General features: G+C 46.8%; 2 protein-coding genes across 3 annotated transcripts in view; one reads left to right on the top strand and one right to left on the bottom strand.

The window, feature by feature from the left end:
* MAP2K5 (mitogen-activated protein kinase kinase 5) overlaps nucleotides 1–22,599 on the bottom strand; it is a 395,167-nt gene that overhangs the window by 218,178 nt on the left and 154,390 nt on the right. For both annotated transcript variants that reach the window (XM_078771935.1, XM_078771937.1), the window contains exon 8: nucleotides 8,279–8,343. In XM_078771935.1, the coding sequence (XP_078628061.1) occupies nucleotides 8,279–8,343 (65 nt within the window). The remainder of the gene's footprint in view (nucleotides 1–8,278; nucleotides 8,344–22,599) is intronic.
* The window catches only part of LOC144890681 (uncharacterized), a 58,134-nt gene that overhangs the window by 3,006 nt on the left and 32,529 nt on the right, over nucleotides 1–22,599 (top strand). The window lies entirely within an intron of this gene.

Raw genomic sequence — 22,599 nt, 5'->3', positions numbered from 1 at the left:
GTGGTGAGGGCGATGGGAGCGTTGAGCACCGGGTGAGCGAGCAGTGTTGCGTCGGCGAGGGCCCGCTTTGAGCTTTGGAAGGCCGCATCCATTGCTGCGGACCAGGCGATGTCATGCTTGGCCGGCTTGCCCCGGAGGGCTTCGTAGAGGGGCCGCATGAGTTGAGCAGCGCGGGGCACGAAGCGGTGATAAAAATTCACCATCCCCAGGAATTCCTGCAGGGCCTTTATGGTGCGGGGACGCGGGAACGTGGTGATGGCCTCGACCTTGGTTGGCAGCGGCACGGCCCCGTTCTTGGTGATGTGGTGACCCAAAAAATCAACGGCCGTCGTGCCGAAGTGGCATTTGGCCGGGTTGACGATGAGGCCGTGCTCGCTGAGGCGCCCGAACAGTGTCCGGAGGTGGAGGAGGTGCTCGGCCCGGGACGTGCTGGCGACGAGGATGTCGTCCAGGTAAACGAAAAGGAACGGCAGGTCACGCAGCACGTCGTCCATCAAGCGCTGGAACGCCTGAGCCGCGTTCTTGAGACCAAACGGCATCCGCAAGAATTCGAATAAGCCGAACGGCGTGATGACTGCCGTTTTAGGGACGTCGGCCGCCCTGACAGGTACCTGGTGATATCCCCGTATGAGATCAATTTTCGAAAAAATGACCCGTCCCGCCAGACGGGCGGAGAAGTCTTGGATATGCGGGATCGGGTACCTGTCGGGGGTGGTAGCGTCATTGAGACGGCGGTAGTCGCCACACGGGCGCCATCCACCCCCCGGCTTTGGCACGATGTGCAGTGGCGAGGCCCACGCGCTATCGGAGCGCCGCACGATGCCGAGGTGCTCCAACGCGTCGAATTCGGCCTTCGCCACGGCGAGCTTGGCTGGGTCGAGGCGCGCGGGCCCTGGCGTAGACCGGCGGGCCCGTGGTTGGTATGTGGTGCTCGATCCCATGCCATACTGCGACGGCCGAAAACGTCGGCCGCGTGAGGGCCGGGAACTCCGTGAGCAGGCGAGCAAACTCGTTCGCCGCCGGGACGGCTCATGCCAGCTCGGTCGGCGCGGAGCTGCTCAATGTGCATACCAGGGAGCTGAAGGTTTCGGCGTTGATTAAACGACGCCGTTGGACGTCCACCAGCAGTCCGTGTGCGCAGAGGAAGTCGGCGCCTAGCAGAGCCATGGGCACGTTTGCGGTTACAAACGTCCAAGCAAAGCGTTGGCCGCTGAAGCAGAGGGTGACGTTGCGTGGGCCGAAGGTGCGGATGGTCGATCCGTTGGCCGCAACCAAGGAGGGGCCGCAAACCGCGGACTGCCTGTCCTGGTCAGAGGCGGGTATGACGCTCAGTTGGGCGCCGGTGTCGCACAGGAAGCGCCGTCCGGACGCTTTATCCGTGATGAACAGTAATTTGCCCGTGTGGCCGGCGCTCATGGCTGGTAATGAACGCCGGCCCGGCCGTTTCCCGGCCTGCCGAAGGTGCACGGGGGTCGGCATGTCCGGGCCTTCTGTCCGAACCTGGCATCAGAGTAACACCACGCTTGGTCAGGTGGAGGCCCCGGTCGTCGTGCTGGAGGTGGTCGGCTCGGTGTTGCGGCCGCCAATTGCGTCGGCAGTTCGGTCGTCGACCGTGCCGGGTGCTCGGGCGCCATGGGTGTTGCGTCGGACGGCGGTGGGTCCCATGTCGCCGCTGCGATGCGCTGACCTGCGGCGGAGATCTTGTCGGCTTCTCTGGCAAGGGCCCGGGGATCTGTGATCGTCGTGCTTGCCAGGGCGAGGCGTACCGGGTTAGGCAGCTGACGGAGGAACAGCTCCCGGAACAGGAATGCCGGAGAGTGCTCGCCGAGCAGTGAAAGCATGTAGTCCATTCGCTCGGAAGGGCGCGTGTCGCCGAGCTCGGGCAGGTCGAGCAGGCGCCGTGCGCGTTCCGCCGATGGGAGGGCGAAAGCGTCGAGGAGAAGCTTCTTAATCGCGCCGTATTTGTCAGCGGCTGGCGGTCTCTCGAGGAGGCTCAGGGCGCGGGCCGCGGTGGCCGAACCGAGCGCTGCTACCACATGGTGGAAGCGGGTGTCGTCGGCCGTGATGCCTCGCAGGGCGAACAGGGAATCCGCCTGTGCGAACCAAACCGCCGCGTGAGCCTCCCAGAAGGTAGGCAGTTTAAGGGCGACTGCCATGTCCATGTCGGTAGGTCACCAATGAAGGAGCTGGGGCTCCCACGTCGATCGGAAGAATGGACGCGACAAAAAGCTGGAATTCATCCGAGTTGCTTTAATCAAACCAAACACTCAGGCACTCTGAAAGCGCGGGCCTGCCCGGGCGTCCTGGACGAGCCCGGCATGGTGATCGCTCCGTGTCCTTGATAGGTGCAAGGCGATTGTGAAAACCCAGCGGTAGCCGCTACAGTAACATCTGACTTCCGGAAAGGGGTCATTTTCAAGATGGCATCCAGGATGGCTGCCAGGAGCTTAAAATGGCCATATCTCAATTATTATTCAACCTAGAAAGGTGGTTTTGGTGTCTAACCCTAGGTTTTAGGGCCCAAGGAATCCAATTGAATCAATAAAATTACCATCAGTTAATTATTTATTGACAAGTCCAAGATGGCATCCCAAGGTGACATCCTGATCCACTAAAATGGCTCTGTCGAATAGTAGTCAACCTAGAGAGATTTTTTCAGTGTGTATACCTAGGTTTAAGGCACCCAGGAAATCATCAAAATTACTTAAATAAGCACAAAGTAATCAGGTAATCCAGTAAGCCAGGTTTGCCAGCCCATTAGGCATTTGTTGTCTTATACAGTTAGTCGCTATTCATCGTCATCCTCCGACTCGACTCCTCTGGAAGAAACTTGTTATGTGGATTGTCACATTCTTCAAGTTGGCACGGTCCACAGGCAGTAGTACATGGTAGTCCATATCGTCTACAAGAGCAGCGGAGTGTCTTGCAGGCAGTGGAGCAGTGACAATGAATGACCTTCAAGAGACTGTCTGGAGCAGCGTTCATTCTTGACATAAGTGGGACAAACTGATTATCCTGCAGGCTCCACCCCCATTTCATGGCATCCATACCCTCTTCTTTTCCCATCCACACCATGATCTGGTAGTATGCTCTACGACAGTGAAGTTTGGTAGCAGATTCAGTTGGGGGCAGACGTTCGGGTGTTACAAAAGACGAAGCAGAGACAACCTTCTTGCTGAAGGTGTTATATCGCATTGTTGCAAGGGAATCTTTGCACTTGCCACCAAAGAGGATAGCCATTACTCGGCATCCAAGGTCATCGATCACCTCTGTGGTCTGGTTTGGGATGGTGAATGTGTTGGCACAAGACCGAAGGACAGGGTCTCCTTTTACAAGCTTCTGGAAAGAAGTCTTTTTGCCAACACCAAAAATCCGAGAAGTCGTGTCACAACCAGTCATGGCATGGATGAATATCAACTGAGAACACGTCATGTCCGAGGATTTCTTTTAGACGGTTGATGTCATACACTTTAAAACTGCCATCAGCTTTGGACTTGTCTGATCTGAAATAAAGGCTCTTACTGTCTCCCTGCGCATAGTAAAGGAGTAAGACAAGGAGATCAGTATCTTCTCCAATCAGTGTAGTGGTGTGCAGAAGAGATGCCTCCACTGCAGCCTTTACTATATCTACGTCAGCATCTCCAGGTGCATTGACCACAGTGCAATACCTTTCTCTCAGTTCATCACTTATCATCCCGATCAGTCTCTGTTTATTGATATCTCTTGACAGGACCTCCTCCTTCTTGCCTGAGAACTTTGTCTCAGCAGTGAAGCTGACAATGGGATGAATATTGTGTCCTCTTCTCTGATGCGTGTTGTCTTTAATGGACGGCCCTTCCTCATAGCCATCAAAGACAATGGTCGTAGCTGAACCATAATGCTGGATGGTGAAGTCAGCATATGACTGCGCTATTTCACCATAGCTTTCTCCACTCTTCCATGGTATTCTGTGAAGGAGTGAACCTCCATCAAGGACGTGGATCTCCGTTTCTGGTACAGAATCTAGGATGGCATCACTTGCATGATCACAGATCGTGTGACCTAGTTGTGGCTTATCAGCCTAATGAGAAATGCCTAATGGGCTGGTAAACCTGGCTTACTGGATTACCTGATTACTTTGTGCTTATTTAAGTAATTTTGATGATTTCCTGGGTGCCTTAAACCTAGGTATACACACTGAAAAAACTCTCGAGGTTGACTACTATTCGACAGAGCCATTTTAGTGGATCAGGATGTCACCTTGGGATGCCATCTTGGACTTGTCAATAAATAATTAACTGATGGTAATTTTATTGATTCAATTGGATACCAGCCCATTCGGCATTTGGCATTTGGCTGATAAGCCACAACTAGGTCACACGATCTGTGATCATGCAAGTGATGCCATCCTAGATTCTGTACCAGAAACGGAGATCCACGTCCTTGATGGAGGTTCACTCCTTCACAGAATACCATGGAAGAGTGGAGAAAGCTATGGTGAAATAGCGCAGTCGTATGCTGACTTCACCATCCAGCATTATGGTTCAGCTACGACCATTGTCTTTGATGGCTATGAGGAAGGGCCGTCCATTAAAGACAACACGCATCAGAGAAGAGGACACAATATTCATCCCATTGTCAGCTTCACTGCTGAGACAAAGTTCTCAGGCAAGAAGGAGGAGGTCCTGTCAAGAGATATCAATAAACAGAGACTGATCGGGATGATAAATGATGAACTGAGAGAAAGGTATTGCACTGTGGTCAATGCACCTGGAGATGCTGACGTAGATATAGTAAAGGCTGCAGTGGAGGCATCTCTTCTGCACACCACTACACTGATTGGAGAAGATATTGATCTCCTTGTCTTCCTCCTTTACTATGCACAGGGAGACAGTAAGAGCCTTTATTTCAGATCAGACAAGTCCAAAGCTGATGGCAGTTTTAAAGTGTATGACATCAACCGTCTAAAAGAAATCCTCGGACATGACATGTGTTCTCAGTTGATATTCATCCATGCCATGACTGGTTGTGACACGACTTCTCGGATTTTTGGTGTTGGCAAAAAGACTTCTTTCCAGAAGCTTGTAAAAGGAGACCCTGTCCTTCGGTCTTGTGCCAACACATTCACCATCCCAAACCAGACCACAGAGGTGATCGATGACCTTGGATGCCGAGTAATGGCTATCCTCTTTGGTGGCAAGTGCAAAGATTCCCTTGCAACAATGCGATATAACACCTTCAGCAAGAAGGTTGTCTCTGCTTCGTCTTTTGTAACACCCGAACGTCTGCCCCCAACTGAATCTGCTACCAAACTTCACTGTCGTAGAGCATACTACCAGATCATGGTGTGGATGGGAAAAGTAGAGGGTATGGATGCCATGAAATGGGGGTGGAGCCTGCAGGATAATCAGTTTGTCCCACTTATGTCAAGAATGAACGCTGCTCCAGACAGTCTCTTGAAGGTCATTCATTGTAACTGCTCCACTGCCTGCAAGACACTCCGCTGCTCTTGTAGACGATATGGACTACCATGTACTACTGCCTGTGGACCGTGCCAACTTGAAGAATGTGACAATCCACATAACAAGTTTCTTCCAGAGGAGTCGGAGGATGACGATGAATAGCGACTAACTGTATAAGACAACAAATGCCTAATGGGCTGGTAAACCTGGCTTACTGGATTACCTGATTACTTTGTGCTTATTTAAGTAATTTTGATGATTTCCTGGGTGCCTTAAACCTAGGTATACAACACTGAAAAAATCTCTCTAGGTTGACTACTATTCGACAGAGCCATTTTAGTGGATCAGGATGTCACCTTGGGATGCCATCTTGGACTTGTCAATAAATAATTAACTGATGGTAATTTTATTGATTCAATTGGATTCCTTGGGCCCTAAAACCTAGGATTAGACACCAAAACCACCTTTCTAGGTTGAATAATAATTGAGATATGGTCATTTTAAGCTCCCGGCGGCCATCTTGGACGCCATCTTGAAAATGACCCCTTTCTGGAAGTCAGATGTTACTAGATTTTTAGTATGTTATTTAGCATGCCATTGCCCAATGGTACCAGAATCCATTGAAAAACCTTTTGTATCAATTATTTGGGGGTTCAACCATATATTGACCCTCTACCGACATTTATCACTACTTCAAATACCTAAAATTAGAATCAGGTGCACCAGCTCAGGTGCAAATGATTAGAACATCGTTAGAGAGGATCTTGGAGGAACCTGTCTTATTTAAACCTCAGACATTTAGTTTGGTTTGCTCTTTGTTGTTGAAGTGTGCGGCATCACCATGCCGAGATCAAAAGAACTCTCTGAGGCCTTCAGAAAGAAGGTTATAGATGCCTAAGAGTCTGGGAAGGGATTTAAAAAGATCTCCAAACAATTTGAAATCAATCATTCGACTGTCCGGAGGATCATCTACAAGTGGAGAAAATTCCAAACACTGCCAACTTCTTCAGGCCAGGTCGCCCCAGCAAGTTCAGCCCGAGAGCAGACCGCAAGATGCTGAAAGAAGTCTCGAAGAACCCCAGAATGTCATCACTGGACCGACAGGTAGCTCTTGCCACTGTTGATGTCAAAGTGTACGAGTCTACTATGAGAAAGAGGCTGCACAAATCTGATCTACATGGGAGGTGTGCCAGGAGGAAACCTTTTCTGTGCAGAAAGAACATCAGGGCAAGACTAAAGTTTGCCATTGAACACCTAGGCAAAGACCAGCACTTCTGGAACAATGTGCTCTGGACAGATGAGTCAAAGGTAGAGCTATTTGGCCACAGTACCAGAAGACATGTTTGGCGAAAACCAAAGACAGCATTTGACCACAATAACCTGATACCAACTGTAAAGCATGGTGGTGGAAATATTATGGTTTGGGGCAGCTTTGCTGCATCAGGGCCTGGGCAGCTCACAATCATAGAATCCAATATGAATTCTTCATTGTACCAGAGGGTGCTTGAGGATAATGTGAGGCCATCTGTCGGAAAGTTGAAGCTCAACCGAAGGTGGGCCTTGCAACATGACAATGACCCTAAACATACCAGTAAATCCACCAATGAATGGCTGAAAAGAAAGAAATGGAGGGTTCTGGAATGGCCAAGTCAAAGCCAGGATCTAAATCCCATCGAGATGTTGTGGGGGGATTTGAAACGAGCTGTGCATGCAAGAAACCCCTCAAACATCGCACAGCTGAAAGAATTCTGCATGGAGGAGAGGGCAAAAATTTCTCCCAGTCGATGTCAGAGACTGGTAGACAGTTATAAGAAACGCCTACTTGAGGTTGTTTTTGCCAAAGGGGGCAATACCACCTACTAGAGCCAAGGGTGTAGTTACTTTTTCCACATGCGAAATTTGCATTTATGTTTATTTAAATTATACAATGGACTACAAAATGTAAATGTTTCATGATATTTGTTATATTATATCACCTTTATCTATCAATATTGTTGAAATGAAGATCAAATAGCTGTATGTTGAAATATGTTGAAAAAGTCAAAACTTTACATGGGGTGTACCTACTTTTTCACGTGAATGTATATATATATATACGTATAATACATACCAATGTCTGGAATTCTGCAGGAGGAATGCGGCACCATTCTTCCACGAGAAAGTTTGATGGAGGTGTGTTTCTGGCACCGTGCCAGAATTTGCAATAAATGCTCGATTGGGTTCAGATCGAGTGACTGGGAAGGCCATGACAGATGGATAACATCAGTGTCATGCTCATCAAACCATTGGGCGACCACACTTGCTCTGTGGATGGGGGCTTTGGAGGGGGTGCGTTCTTCTCTTGCAGCCATGCTCGCCATAATTTATAGGCAACCAGGCCTGTGCAGCATTTTTATACATGACCTTAAGCATGCTGGGATGTTATTTGCTTAATTAACACATCGGCCACACCTGTGTGGAAGCTGTTGCTTGGTGTCCCGAATTTTACCCAGGCGTTTCCATTTTTTTTGTCCACTACCTGAATGCCCAAAAGCAAATGTTTGCCATCAGAACATCGACAACCTTTGTAGCAAAAAAAGCTAAAGCACATCTGATTTACCTATGTGTGTAAACACACTCGTAATTCAAGTCAACATCAAAGTAGATAAGCACATTATTTGCCGAAATAAGTTTCTCAGAAAGAACAATTTCAAGTAATAAAGACAAAAAACGTAAAACAAGCACGAAATAAACAATCTTGCTAAACTACACGAGCAAATACAAGCAGTCAAAACTACATCCGTGTCATTGGCTCTAAAAGTTTATGAAGAGCAATTTTATAACAAACATGAACTTACTTGTACACAGTGCCACCATTCCCATGTCCCAGTATATCTTGACATTCAATGTCTTCCTCTCTGATCTAAAACAAGAAAATACTTTTTAGGAACATGGTTAGAATAAAGCATGTTTTTTAAGTAAAGGAGAAAAGCAAGGCAGGAATCTCAATAAATAATTAATTTGTCAGAAAATTATTGCAGTGGTAAAACTAGGATCGGGTTCTAAGCTCAGATGATTTCATTTTCAGTGCATTCTATGAAAAAAGGAACCATTTCAATGCTGATATAGTGTTAGTTCAATTTGAAATGTTAAATCACCCCTATCATCCTCAGACATGGCAGTTGAGCAGCAATTAATCAATTTAAAATGACTTTGCCTGTAAGAGACCATGCACGGTCTGCCTTTTGTAAGCTAATGTTCGCGATCTCCATCATTCTGCGTGCTGCCGAACTCCAATGCTGTACACGGCGAAGATCTCGTTATGCATGTGTAATTAAAAATGAGCCTTGCAAAAACCATGACGAAATAATAAGATCAATTTGCATGTATCCAGTTAAGAGTTATAAGAAAGAAAAATAAATAAATCACAATAAGAGACGATAAGAATGTGATGCGAGTGAGGCGGTAGAATGGTGAAAAAGGAAGAATGGAATAATAAATAAAAAAAGAACGGGTCAATCAAATGAAGCTATTGAGAGCTCCAGAGTTAATACGAAGGTCAGGCCGAGGTCTTTCCTGAATCAATACTCAGTTTGTCAAGCAATTTACACAGAAAGGTTCCCACAGGACTGGCCACTGCCACCTAACCAGCTTCTCTGTAGCCTACGGTCTCAATGGGCTTCAAGAAAGCCAATGGGTTTCAGCCTGCTTTCGACTTGCTGTATGCTATCACTGTCATGCAAGACTAAGATAGCTCAGAGGAAGCATGCTCACCTCCGTAGCTATCAAATCTGGGTTCGATTCCCAACAGAATGCTGGTGCTTTGTAACCAAGGCCATATTGTAACCATATTGATAAGTGCCCATTCATGCTTAATGTTCAACTGATGTTCTAACAATAACCTTCTTGAGTATTGCTGAATTATAATTAAAAACAAATGAGTGAAAAGGTGTTCAGATAACGATTTAGTGACCACTCGGTATTGTGCCAAAATCACAAAATGGCAGCCATTTTGATGACATCATTTCTACATGTTCCCCCAAAGGGAGTCTGGGTATTTTTTCGTTTGTAATGTAGTCAGGACCCATACTTTAAGAAAATTAAAAAAAAATTGACCTGCAAAACCTGCAAATAAATAAAATTACAATAATCCATTTTGTCTGTCATCTATCACTTTAGTGCTATTCCATTATTAACGGTGTGCGGAAGCCTCGTGGTGCGAGATAAGCATCAACGCTCAGCTCAAAAACTAAGATTTGTCGAAATTAAGCCCCGCGATAACTAAATCGGTACACAAAGAGGTTGCCCGCAATTGGTCAAATCAATAATATTCAAACCTGCAACATTTAAGGGTTTACTGTTTACATGAAAATAAAGGCATCATCATACTAAAATATGCAATTTTATGTCTGTCTTGTCTGACAGCGATACGTTAGGTCATTACTTATCCAATCTCAACCAAATCTAACAGGAGGAAAAAGGGTCACACAATGGAGGTTGCAGCGTCTTAATTTGCCCTTGCAACAAGGGGATTTTCCACCCTGGACAAAATCTGGGTTAAGGTGTATATCCATGTTAAGAAAGCTAATTGTGGCATTTTTTCAAAAGCTACTTCTAATAACAAAAGTAATAACAACACCAATGATAACACGATAATCGTAATGTTATTACAAAACAATATTAATACTAATAATATCAGCCCTCCCTCCAAGGGATTTTTCCTCTGAGTACAAATTGTGCCGTGTTAACGTGTATAAATAGCTTATCGCGGCACCCCTATCAGAAGTCAAATTTTTTTTATAAACCAGAAACACATATGATAACCTTTTTAAACAGTCGCTGCTGATGTTTAGCACCAAACTGAAATGAAGGAAACCCAACGTTCTTAAGGCATTACATGCTTAACACATCCCCACAGAGTAACGGACCCAAGCCTAAATCTACTGTAATCGATAGACCCCAGAGAGGATAATAGCATGACCCTTCCTGCCACTCACACAGGGAGTGGGTGTAATGGTAAATAAAATACCAGTTATAAAATGTGAATTGTATGATGCATAAAAGTCACACTTAAGAAAGTGAAAGCCTTATTTAATTGTGTTGGTACCATTTTTTATTCCAACAGTGAATGTTCAGGTTTAAACTTTTAAACGTCGTGGAGACAGAAACATTTTTCAATTTTAAACAATTATGGAGCATAACCATAAATTCTTTATACGAACGGATTATGCTCATTGAGGAGCAAAACAACAAATGGCAGCAGGTTTACAAACTACCAAAGTGCATGGGGTGAGGGTGGACATACACAAAGAGGAAATGAGAAACAACACAAAAAATAAGTAACAATGGCCCTGCTCAGCCTACAAAGCATGAAAACAGATCCAAAGTGAATAAATATAAATGGACACTAACTGGAAACACCACAGAAAAGAACTAACATCGGTATTAAATTTCAATAGCACAGGACAACTCTTTCAAGAATGAAGTTTGCCATCATATCCCGCTGTGCAAAATAATGAAATGAACAAAAATTTAACTCAACTTGTTACACATTCCCATGCATGGGAATAAAGGCCGAAAAAATATCATTTTGCTTCCAAAAAGCTTCAGGCAAAGCCATTGATGTCAGTAACGTAGTCATATTGTGACTTAACCAACTCCTGCCAGCATGAAACTGATACATTATTTAGATAATAGCAACAGGCAGACATATTTTGGAAGCATGCTCTCTGACATGAAGCTGCCATTAAACTTTCCACTTGGAAGTGAGCAGTGGAATATATTGGAAAGTTATGTTGACCTTGGATAACGTTTAAGATATTTCAATTTTTACCCTCGACAGAGAAGATATTGCATTTGGGTGTTTTTTTGTATGTCTGTCTGTTTGTCCGCACAGAACGTATGTGCATTAATAACATTAGACCATTTAGAACCCCAAGAGCCATTAAGACCACAAAAACCCTTAATACAGGGGTTCCCAACCTGTGGTTCCCAACCTGGGGGGTCTAACACATTCGCCAAACTAACACATGTGCCAAACCAACACAATCGCCAAATTAACACATGCGACAAACTAACACAATCGCCAAATTAACACATGCGACAAACTAACACATGTGCCAAACCAACACATTCACCAAACTAATACATGTGCCAAACAAACACATTCGCCAAACTAACACATGCGACAAACTAACACATGCGCCAAAACAACACATTCGCCAAACTAACACACGCGCCAAACCAACACATCCGCCAAACTAACACGTGCCAAACCAACACGTGCCAAACCAACACATTCGCCAAACTAACACGTGGGCCAAACCAACACATCCGCCAAACTAACACAAACGCCAAACCGCCAAAAACAAATTAGCGGGGGTAGAAAAGATCAAGGTTTTGGATTGGGGAAGATAAGAGATGGTGGTGAACAGCCGTTTTAAAGACCTGGAGGGAGGAGTGGGATTGAAGAGAGTGAGGGAGTTTGTTCCAGAGGCGGGAGAAAAGAGGAATGAAGGAGTGAAGGTGAGCAGAGAGTCTTGATTTTGGTAGTTTAACCATAAGAGGGTTGCAGGCAGATCTTGTGCGACTTGTAGGAATATTTTGGGGACAGAGCACAGATAGAACAGGGGTGCGAGGCCAGAGAAGAGTCAATAGAAGACAAAAAGACCACCAACCTGTCTGCGGTGAGTGAGTGAAAGGCCCTTGGAGTTAGCTTCATCGCGGGAGATTCCAATGATTCTGAACGCTTTGGTTTCAACAGCGTGAAGACGAGCTAGGTGTGAGGCAGGAGCACCTGCCCAGAGGGGAGAGCAGTATTCCATTGAGCTGCGGATGAAAACCTTGTATGTGGTGAGGAGCTCAGGTGTGCCAAGGAAGGACTTCGCACGACGGAGGATGCCCAGTCGGCGACTGGCTTTGGAGGCCATCTTGGAAATGTGGTTTTCCCAGGAAAGATCATTGAAATATTCTGTCTCGTTGTTCATTCATTTTATATACTCCAACAAAGATAAAAATTAGTTTTTCCCCAAATATTTTAAAAGAAATATAACATATGTGAGGGTGACTATAATTTTAACTACAACTTACCCACAACCTATCATGTAAATTTAATTATATTTTTTTCATATTATTTACCTATGTTGTGTCATTGGTACTGTCATCGTCAAACATACACGCCGCTGCTGCTCCCGTAATTTTATTTTGAGGTGTAAGTTTGTCAATATTAATCATTAACCTGTTTGTTTTCCTAAATAGCTCTTGAACAACAACATCATTTACTTTCAATTGAATGGACGGACCCGCACCACCGATAAAAACATTTGATATCTCAATAGCGCAGATAACTTTACAGTTCACCCCCATCAATTCCTCTGGATTGCTGCGATGATCTTCGATGCATAATTCTTCAGTGATTTTGTTGTCGTAAAACAAAGTTAGAATCTCAGGATGTTTATCCGCTTCCTTGCACTTTTCGTATTTGTTTAAAAGTTTTGGATACATTGTGGGTCGGTAACCTTCAATGAAACTTCCCCCATCACGTTTCCGCCAAAATATATCAAGTCTGTTAATAAAGGCTCTAAACTTGTTCTGATCCTTTTTCATCTTTTCAATAACATCGGATTTCATCAGATGTGTTTTAATCGCGTTAAGAATTTCTTCAAACATTTCTATTGTTTTTGTTTGTCGTCGGGGGGAAGTCGTCGTTTTTGTCGTTTTTGTCGTTTTTGTCGTCGGGGGGAAGCGTGAATTATACATAACAAGCGGCAGCGAATATGATTCAACTTTGTGTTCCTTAGCATTATTTTCATTTGCTTTAATACCCCACGAAAACAACGTTGGTGTTTCAATAAACAGTTTTCTAATACCACTTTGTGTGAGTATGATCGGAATTATATTTAATCATAATACGGTAATAGGTAATTGCGTTGTTGCTGTAATACTTTGGTTCTTCAAAGATAATATTTTTAATATCAAAATTCAGATAAGTCAACGCCATATGTATTTTGTATAAGAAGTATTTTTTTTAAACTAAAAATCAATTTTTTCCCCAAATATATTGTTGCGGATATGAGGACTGTATTTTTTTTATTGTGTGTATTATTATTATTGTTATTCTGCGCCTCCTGCCTCCGGAGCTGTGTAAAGGTCAAAGGGCGTCCCATAATTAGTCCATAAAGCATCCACACCACAGCTAATCATAGACTACCCCTGTTCGATAGCTTATATCTTATTATGTGTTTTAGGGTAAGGCTGTGTCTCCCATTAATTGAAATACTCCATTGCACCAGTGAAAGAGATAGATTCCCTTCATTCCCATTCCCAAAACCTCCATTCCCCCTTTTCGTCAATTGCCATTCGCATTGCCAACTGCATTTTGGGCGGTTTTCTCTTCATCCGCCATTGACCACGAGGCAGGGTTGGGGAAGAAAGGCGGGTCCCCACCTCGTCATAGAGGGGAGGAGTGAGTCAGCCCCACTCAACCAACCACGAACAAGGGGTTGGACTTGGAGAGGGTGTGGAGAGAAACATCGAGGAGGTTCGCGAAGGTTGAGGGGCGGGGCCTATATAACCCGCAGGCAGGGCGTGTCCCAAAGGAGATGAACCATTACAGGGAGACGAGAGGAGGTCCAAAGAGATGAGCTTTGACAGAGACACGAGACGAGGTCCAAAAGAGATGAGCCTTTACAGAGAGACGAGAGGGAGTCCAAGGAGTTGAGTCCAACCAAGAAGTCCAGAGTTGAACTGCAGCTCGAGCCACCGCAACTGCATTTGCTGCAGCTGGAGCCACCGAAACTGCAGCCACAGCAGCGTGAGGCCTGGACGGCAGTTTGGAGCAGGGCCGTGAAGGAGCGGCGGCTGCCCACGAGTCGATCGGCTGCAGGACCAGTTGGACCTCCCTATCCGGCCAGCCATCCATCTCCCGCCAGTCCTATCATCATTCCCCGCGTGAGTCTGTCCTTGTTTGTTCTGTCCCTGGGTTAATTAAGACTGTAGGTAAGCTAGCGTTGCACTGTGTATCTAATCTCATCTGTAAATAAACGTGACTGCTTCCTTCCTACTTATATGTGTAAATAATAAATCCAATTACTCTTCTGTACGTCTTCTTCCTCTTTGTATTCGGTCGCTTTAGAGTTTTCCCGATTGAATAGCGGTGGCGCGATCCGGCCAAAGTTTGGGGCAAATCGGGTATTAATCAAGGAAGCACTGTTCGGTCGCGGTAATACCACCGCTCGGTCAAAATAACATCTTTAACCGCGTCCGTAACAATTGGTGTCTGGGAATGAGATACGGACCCGAAGCGCGCTTAACGCGCTCAAAATTACAAGCTACTGGAAATTTGTGTTGTTTTACAAAAACCCGAATTTTGAAATCGCGCCATGGCTGGTCAAGGCGATCGGATGCCGGTGGGTGAGCTAGAGGAGGGGTTAGGAGTAACCCAGAATCAGAGGGACGAAGTAGAGGAGAACATTGGCAATGTGGTTGAGGGGGTATTAGACGCACAAAATGGCGCGCTCGCGCACGTGGTTGAAGGGTCCCAAAATAGCGGCGCCGCGGAGGGCGAGCCCGCGGTGGCGGCTGGGGACGCTGGGCAAACCGGGTTTGACCTCAGATTATTCTTGACCCAACTGATGGCAAAAATGGATGCTCAGGGTGAGCGATTGGAGGGCCAAATGGGGGTAATGGGGAACCGGATGGATGCTCAGAGTGAGCAAATGGGGGCAATGAGGGGCGAAATGGAGGGCAAAATGGGCGAAATGGGGGGCAAAATGGGCGAAATGGGGGGCAAAATGGGAGAAATGGGGGAACGGCTAGAAGCTAAATTTGAGGGGTTAGACAACGGGATAAAAGAGGTAAAGAATGGGTTAACGGGGGTGGAAAATAGAATGGCTGCCCAGGAGAATCAGTTAGAGGGGGTGAAAAATGGGTTAATGGGGTTAGAAAATAGGATGGAAGACAAATTGCGGGAAATAGGGGAGCAATCCGCCCGGGAAATCGAACAGATGGGGAACCAGATGGAGGAGATGAAAGAGGAGATACGACGAGGTGTAAGTGAGGAGGTCTCGGGGGTACGCGAGGAGGTAAAGCGAGGCGAAAAGCGTATAGAGAAAGAGGTGAGGAATAATACGGCGAGGTTACAAGGGGGAATAGAGGGTCTGACGAAGGGAGTAGAACAGCTGACAGTGGGACAAAAGGAACTAGTGGACCAAGTGGAAAAGAACACGGCAATAATCGGGGGGTTAAAAGCGACACAAAAAGACATTAAGAACGAATTAATAGCGACACAGAAGGGATGTCAGATGGTACATGAGGGGTTGACGAAGAAGTTGGAAGAGGTGACAGAAGTAATGGAGACGAAGGACCGAGAGGTGAGGACGCACATAGAAACGGTTAAGGTGGCGTTAGAGGAAGAGATAGAGGGGCGCACCGGGAGATGAAGGAGGTAAAGGAAAAATTAGAGGAGGTGGAAGAAGGGGTGAGTGAAATTAAGAAGAGACGAAGGGAAACTAAAAAGGAAATAAAGGAGGAGGTGATGGAATTGGTACAAGGCCTGTGCTCGAATCGTGATGAGGTGCTCACTAACCAAATAAAGAGTTTGCAGGTGGCAGAGGAGGTGCGGAGACGAGGTGTCAAGGTGAGTGGCGATATATTCGGAAATGTATATGATGTGAGGGGAGCTTCAGTCGGCTTGGGGGTTGTTGTGGACCCGGGTGTTCGTAAGAGGCCGTTGGTGAAGTGTGCGACAGGTACGGTGTGCGAAGGAGGAGGTGTGCGAGAATGTCTGACTCTGGGGTGTGCGAGGAAAAAGTGCGCGCCAAGGAGTGAGTGTGCTGTCAAGAGTGAGTCGGTCGTAGCGCGTGTGCGAGGGGGCACATGGAAGCGCGGTGTGGTGAGTGTTACAGAGGATGTAACGAGAGAGTGTACACCTGTGGTGAGTGTTACAGAGGAAGTAACGGGAGAGTGTGCGCAAGAGTGAGCGCGAGAAAGGTGTGTAACGGACGGGTGCATGAGGAAAGAGTGCGCTGTCAAGAGTAAGGGAGAATGCACGCCTGTGGTGAGTGTTACAGAGGAAGTAACGGGAGAGTGTGCGCGAGAAAGGTGTGTAACGGACAGGTGCATGAGGAAAGAGTGCGCTGTCGAGAGTAAGGGTGAGTGCGCTGTCAAGAGTGGTGGTGAAAGTAGAGAGAGTGACACGGAGCGTGAGTTGGTTGTGACAGGTGAGCGAGGATGTACACCTGGAATGGAAGGAAGCACACCTGGAATGGTAGAGCATGTATGGGAATTGCACGCTGGAATTAGTAGTGAGGCACGTGGTTGGGTGTGCGAGTGAGAGCACACCTGTGATTGTCACAGAGGAGGTGACCGAGAAGGGAGCGCGAAGAGGTGTGTTGGTGAGGTGTGCGAACAACGAATGTGTGCCAAAGTGTTCGGTGGTCAGGTGTGTGACCAAGTCTGTGAGTGGAATGAGTGTACCTGGGTGTGTAAGAGAAGGTGCAATGACCAAGAGCAGGGAGACGGCTGGATGTATGTGGAAGAAAGGGGTAGCGTATGCGTGTAAGCATGCATGTGAGGCATCGACGGTAACCGGGTTAGCGGTTAGAGCGACTTATCGCCGAATCGGGCCCTCGGTGCGTGCCGGGCTTCGCGTGCCGCGAGAACCAGCGGGGATCCGAAGCACGGCGGGTTCGAAAGGACCGCCGTACGTGATCCACGCTGGGCCGCGCTGGGAACGGCCGCGTCCGTGCTCCGCTAGGCGGAACGGGCAGCCCGATAGGAAGGATCGTCATGGCGACACCTTTTTGTTAAGGCGTTCCGGCAGGTCGAGATCGGGCAATTGGATGGCTCCGCGCCGAGGTGGTGCGTGGGATCTCGGCCCGGGTGGGCGTCCTTCCCTGCACCGAGTGCCGGACGTATCCAGCCGCTGGCACAAAACAACCCGCATTCATTGCTCGGCTTTACGAAGCCGAGGTCTGGAAGTGAATTGGCGCACCGAGAGGATCTAATAAGAAGACGGGTGATGAGGTTAGTGTTCTGGACCCAAAATTAGATAAAGGCAAAATTTGATGATTGGTACTGTGATTGGCAGATGACTGGTAAAATTTTTGATTGGCTGAAATTTGGTGAGCAAAATTGATAGTGGGACCTCCCCGATGTGGTGGGATGGGCAATCCACCATCCCTCACAGAAGGGGGGCAACGGAGCACTAGCTTATGGGGTTTATGGCAGTGTAAGCTCGCCGAGGGAGGGTTTGGATAATGTGTAGGGACCTAGAAGATGACATTAGGTAACGTTAAGGTTAGTTAGTGACTGATACCTGTAGTGGGGACGCAGAGAGGGTAGTGTGGATGATAATGACGTGGTATGTGCTTAGTTTAAAGGGAAGACGGGGAGCACTAAGTTAGCAGGGCAACAGGTAGTTCAGATGATGCCGTGTGAGTGCTGGAGGTGTATAGAAGTGTATTGTGAAAAGTGTGTAAGGAACAGGTGTGATTGCACAGGTGCGCAACTGAACAGGTGGATGGAGCAGTGTATGAGTAAGAGTGATAGTGATAGTGATGTGTGTTGTGTTGACCAACTGGTCCAGGAAGAGAAGGAGGGTGCAGGTGGCACCAGGTGTGATTGCACAGGTGTGCAACAACAGGTGTATGGAGAATGGTTGTATGGAATAGATGGTAGTGTGGAATATCTGGGGTATTGGAATGGATGGTCATGGAGTGAGTATGGTGGAAACAATGGAGTGGAGTGGATGGTGCGAAGGTGTGAATGGGGGAAGGATGGACCCCCATAACGAATACCCGGGGCGGGTAGTGTAAGTGTTAGGTAGAGGGTACAGGTAAATTGTGGTTGGATATTGGCATCTGTGGTGCGAGGTGAAAGAATGGTATTTGGATGGGTGCATTAGTGTTGTGGAAATGGCTGGGCGTGTAGCCTGTTAGTGTGCGTAGTTGGTTTGGGCACTCCACCACTGTGAGGATGTCGGCCAGGTGACGCCGCAGGTGGGCTCTGGGAGCCGGTAGTTGTGGATGGGGCCCGAGGATCTGGAGGACGGACCCGGGTAGCCCAGTGCCAGAGGGCACCAAGGGGTGACAGAGCCAGGAGGGGCCTTCCCCAGTTAGATAGGTTAGGGTGAGGAGCTAGGTAAGCTCGGGTGGCAACTGCAGTGGTGGAGGTGTGCAGGTGGGTAGACCTGCTGGGAGAGCTACACGTCACAGCCCAGAAATTGTGCAAGGGCACCGGGAGATGAATCGGGGGAGTGAGACCCCAAATTGAGAAGCACCACAGTTTGGTCAATGGGAATTTGGTTTTTAGAACCCATAGTGTAAGTTGGCCAATGGATTGGCAGGGAAAGACCCCGGGTAGTGTAAAGTGTGTTAATGTCATTTAGAGGATAGTTAGGATTGGAGTCTCCTCGCACCATCTGCATCCACTCACCTGAGGTGACAGGTACTCCACACCATGCCAGGTTGTTTGATTATTTTTTATGATGCAAATGTTTGGATTGTGAGACGCATCATGACGTGGGTGTGACATTGTGCTTTGTTGTTCCATCTCTTCCTCCTTATGAGGATTGATGATGAATTTGGTGATGGCAAATTTTGGCTAGAGGGATTGTGGAGACGAATTTGGTGTAGAAGAAATATGGGGAGACGAGACATTAGCGACGAATTTGTAAATGTGTAGATTTTGTACATATGGGGTAAGGGCAAGGGTAGTGTAGGTGGCAGGGGGGTGACGTACGGTAGGGACGAGCTTTCTCACTTCACCCTCCGTACGCATTTCGCCTTGCATTGCCTTATTGATGTGTACCCTTGTGACCTTACCCCTCGCTCATTGTCTCTTTTGTCTCCCACATGACCTGTGCGCCATTGGGCGCCGAGGGGAGCGTGCGTGAGTCCTCCATTGTGCGCCCGGAATTCCCAGAACCAGCTGTCTGCATCGATGGACCACATTATGGACCACATGCCTGTGGCCGAGCACCACTGATGGACCCCATGGGTTGGGGCATGGCCCCTCTGCTGGAACCGGCCATGAGGGCCCGAAATCTTGCTGGCGGACCTTGGCCACAGGGCACCGATGCCCCACAGGTGAACCACACGTAGTCGGCCCTGTGGGCCATAAATAAAGAAAATAAAAAGGACACATTGGGTGCATTTTTCTGTCACATAGGCCGCCAGTAAGAAAATGAAAGAAAGACAACATCTGGAAGAACAAATAATAATAGCCAGCAGAGGGAGCCGAAGAGCAAGAGATCACCTGCAGGGTTAGGGGTTGTTGAGTTTATTTTCATGCATTGAACATTGATGAACAGTGATGACTGCACCGATTGGTGCTTGGGGGTGTGTTGGTGCGTTATAGGTGCTTTCATGGTGCATTGATGCAGAGCAGACTGTCTCCCCCCCAGAAAGAACAATCACAGGTCCTGGGCTGCGTTTTGTAAATAAAGTAACGTCAGTGTAAATAATGCTCCCCACCGTCAGTGTATAGTTTGAAGACCATTCCGCAATTCGGTTAACTGTGGGCGTAAGTCTGTTAGGCAAGGTGCAATGGAGCAGCGGGACACATTTATTTATGTTTTAAAAACTGTCGCACTCAGGGTCAGGTTAAAAGTAGAGGGAACTACACCTACGTGTCACACTAAATAAAAGTTGTAGGCCCGGGACGTGCCTAAGAGAAGGAGGGTGCAGTGTTGCGGATATGAGGACTGTATTTTTTTTATTGTGTGTATTATTATTATTGTTATTCTGCGCCTCCTGCCTCCGGAGCTGTGTAAAGGTCAAAGGGCGTCCCATAATTAGTCCATAAGGCATCCACACCACAGCTAATCATAGACTACCCCTGTTCGATAGCTTATATCTTATTATGTGTTTTAGGGTAAGGCTGTGTCTCCCATTAATTGAAATACTCCATTGCACCAGTGAAAGAGATAGATTCCCTTCATTCCCATTCCCAAAACCTCCATTCCCCCTTTTCGTCAATTGCCATTCGCATTGCCAACTGCATTTTGGGCGGTTTTCTCTTCATCCGCCATTGACCACGAGGCAGGGTTGGGGAAGAAAGGCGGGTTCCCACCTCGTCATAGAGGGGAGGAGTGAGTCAGCCCCACTCAACCAACCACGAACAAGGGGTTGGACTTGGAGAGGGTGTGGAGAGAAACATCGAGGAGGTTCGCGAAGGTTGAGGGGCGGGGCCTATATAACACGCAGGCAGGGCGTGTCCCAAAGGAGATGAACCATTACAGGGAGACGAGAGGAGTTCCAAAGAGATGAGCTTTGACAGAGACACGAGAGGAGGTCCAAAAGAGATGAGCCTTTATAGAGAGACGAGAGGGAGTCCAAGGAGTTGAGTCCAACCAAGAAGTCCAGAGTTGAACTGCAGCTCGAGCCACCGCAACTGCATTTGCTGCAGCTGGAGCCACCGAAACTGCAGCCACAGCAGCGTGAGGCCTGGACGGCAGTTTGGAGCAGGGCCGCGAAGGAGCGGCGGCTGCCCACGAGTCGATCGGCTGCAGGACCAGTTGGACCTCCCTATCCGGCCAGCCATCCATCTCCCGCCAGTCCTATCATCATTCCCCGCGTGATGTCCTTGTTTGTTCTGTCCCTGGGTTAATTAAGACTGTAGGTAAGCTAGCGTTGCACTGTGTATCTAATCTTGTCTGTAAATAAACGTGACTGCTTCCTTCCTACTTATATGTGTAAATAATAAATCCAATTACTCTTCTGTACGTCTTCTTCCTCTTTGTATTCGGTCGCTTTAGAGTTTTCCCGATTGAATAGCGGTGGCGCGATCCGGCCAAAGTTTGGGGCAAATCGGGTATTAATCAAGGAAGCACTGTTCGGTCGCGGTAATACCACCGCTCGGTCAAAATAACATCTTTAACCGCATCCGTAACAATATTTAGGAAACAAGAGGGGTACGGGGATTTATCCTTTGCACCACACGTTGGTCACATGTTGACTTTTTTTACCCGTCTTGAGTCATATGTAGGAAATTGGGAAATTGTGAAAATGAAAGTTTCAAATTTTGAAAAAATTTGTAATAAATAAATAAATAAATATTTTTTGAATTAATTAAATAATTACATAATTCGGACACTTCCGGTTTGTACCCCCAACTTCCTGTTTTGGGAACAAGGGGGGGATACGGGGATCTGCTCGGCTTGGTAGGTGCCCCAGCATTCTCATTTCTCTACTACTCACATCCCACATGTATATACATGTTTAAAGTGTACGTACCCTTCCCTCCTCTCCCCCTCACCCCTGCTTCCCCCTCCCGGCAATGCCGGGTACTTCTGCTTGTAACTAATAAAATAAAAACGAAGAAATATCTCTCGGTAATTTCCTGAAACTCGGTGAAATTCGATGAAATTCGCTCGGTGAATTCACTCGGTTTATCGGTGAATTTTTTTCTTTGGGCGGTGTATAATCACTCCAAACTAAATATCTCTCAGCAATTTCCCGTCTGTTAATTTATTTATTTTACATATGTGAATTACACGTCCATGCACACGTGAAATGGAGTTTGTTTTTGCACACGTGAAATGAACACGTGAACCATTACTTCCGGATAATAATGTTGAATGAAATAAGAACGAAGAAATATATGTCGGTATCATTGTTGACGTTTTTGTGACGACTGTCATCAAACGGAAAAGTAATATATCTTAACGGAAAAGAAAAAGCGATTTTTAAAATATATGTCGACATTTCCCCCTTCTGTTATTTTAGGTAGGAGACATCGTTTTTCTGTTGTATGATACATCATGGCGCGATTTTTAAAAATATATCTGGGCATTTTCCCATGTGTGCGTGAATGTTCTCAATTATTTCTGACACCGAGTCTACAACCATCGATAAAAATGAAATCAGATGGTGAATTTGAGATAAAATTGTGAGGGTGACTCAATGAATGGGCTTTATTTTACAGGCCTTTAAGAATTCATTCCGTTCTATAAACAGAAACTTTCATGGGATTTTCTTCCCGTTCTTTTCCCACCGGGTCTAAAACTATGTTGGCGACTGTGAAAAATGAAATGATATATCGAATTAGAGTTGAAATAAAACTGTGAGACAGAGCAAGACAGCATGGGCCTAACTAAACAGCTATGCGAGTTAATAAAATGGTGGATATTTGTTTATGAAGCCTCTCCAAGAATGGGTGGAGCTACTCTCTAAACGGA

Source organism: Myxine glutinosa, chromosome 2 (genome assembly GCF_964187855.1).
Source record: "Myxine glutinosa chromosome 2, kmMyxGlut1.1, whole genome shotgun sequence".
Lineage (NCBI taxonomy): Eukaryota > Metazoa > Chordata > Myxini > Myxiniformes > Myxinidae > Myxine > Myxine glutinosa.
Note: the sequence above shows the minus strand (reverse complement) of the source record. Positions and strands in the feature narration are given on the sequence as shown.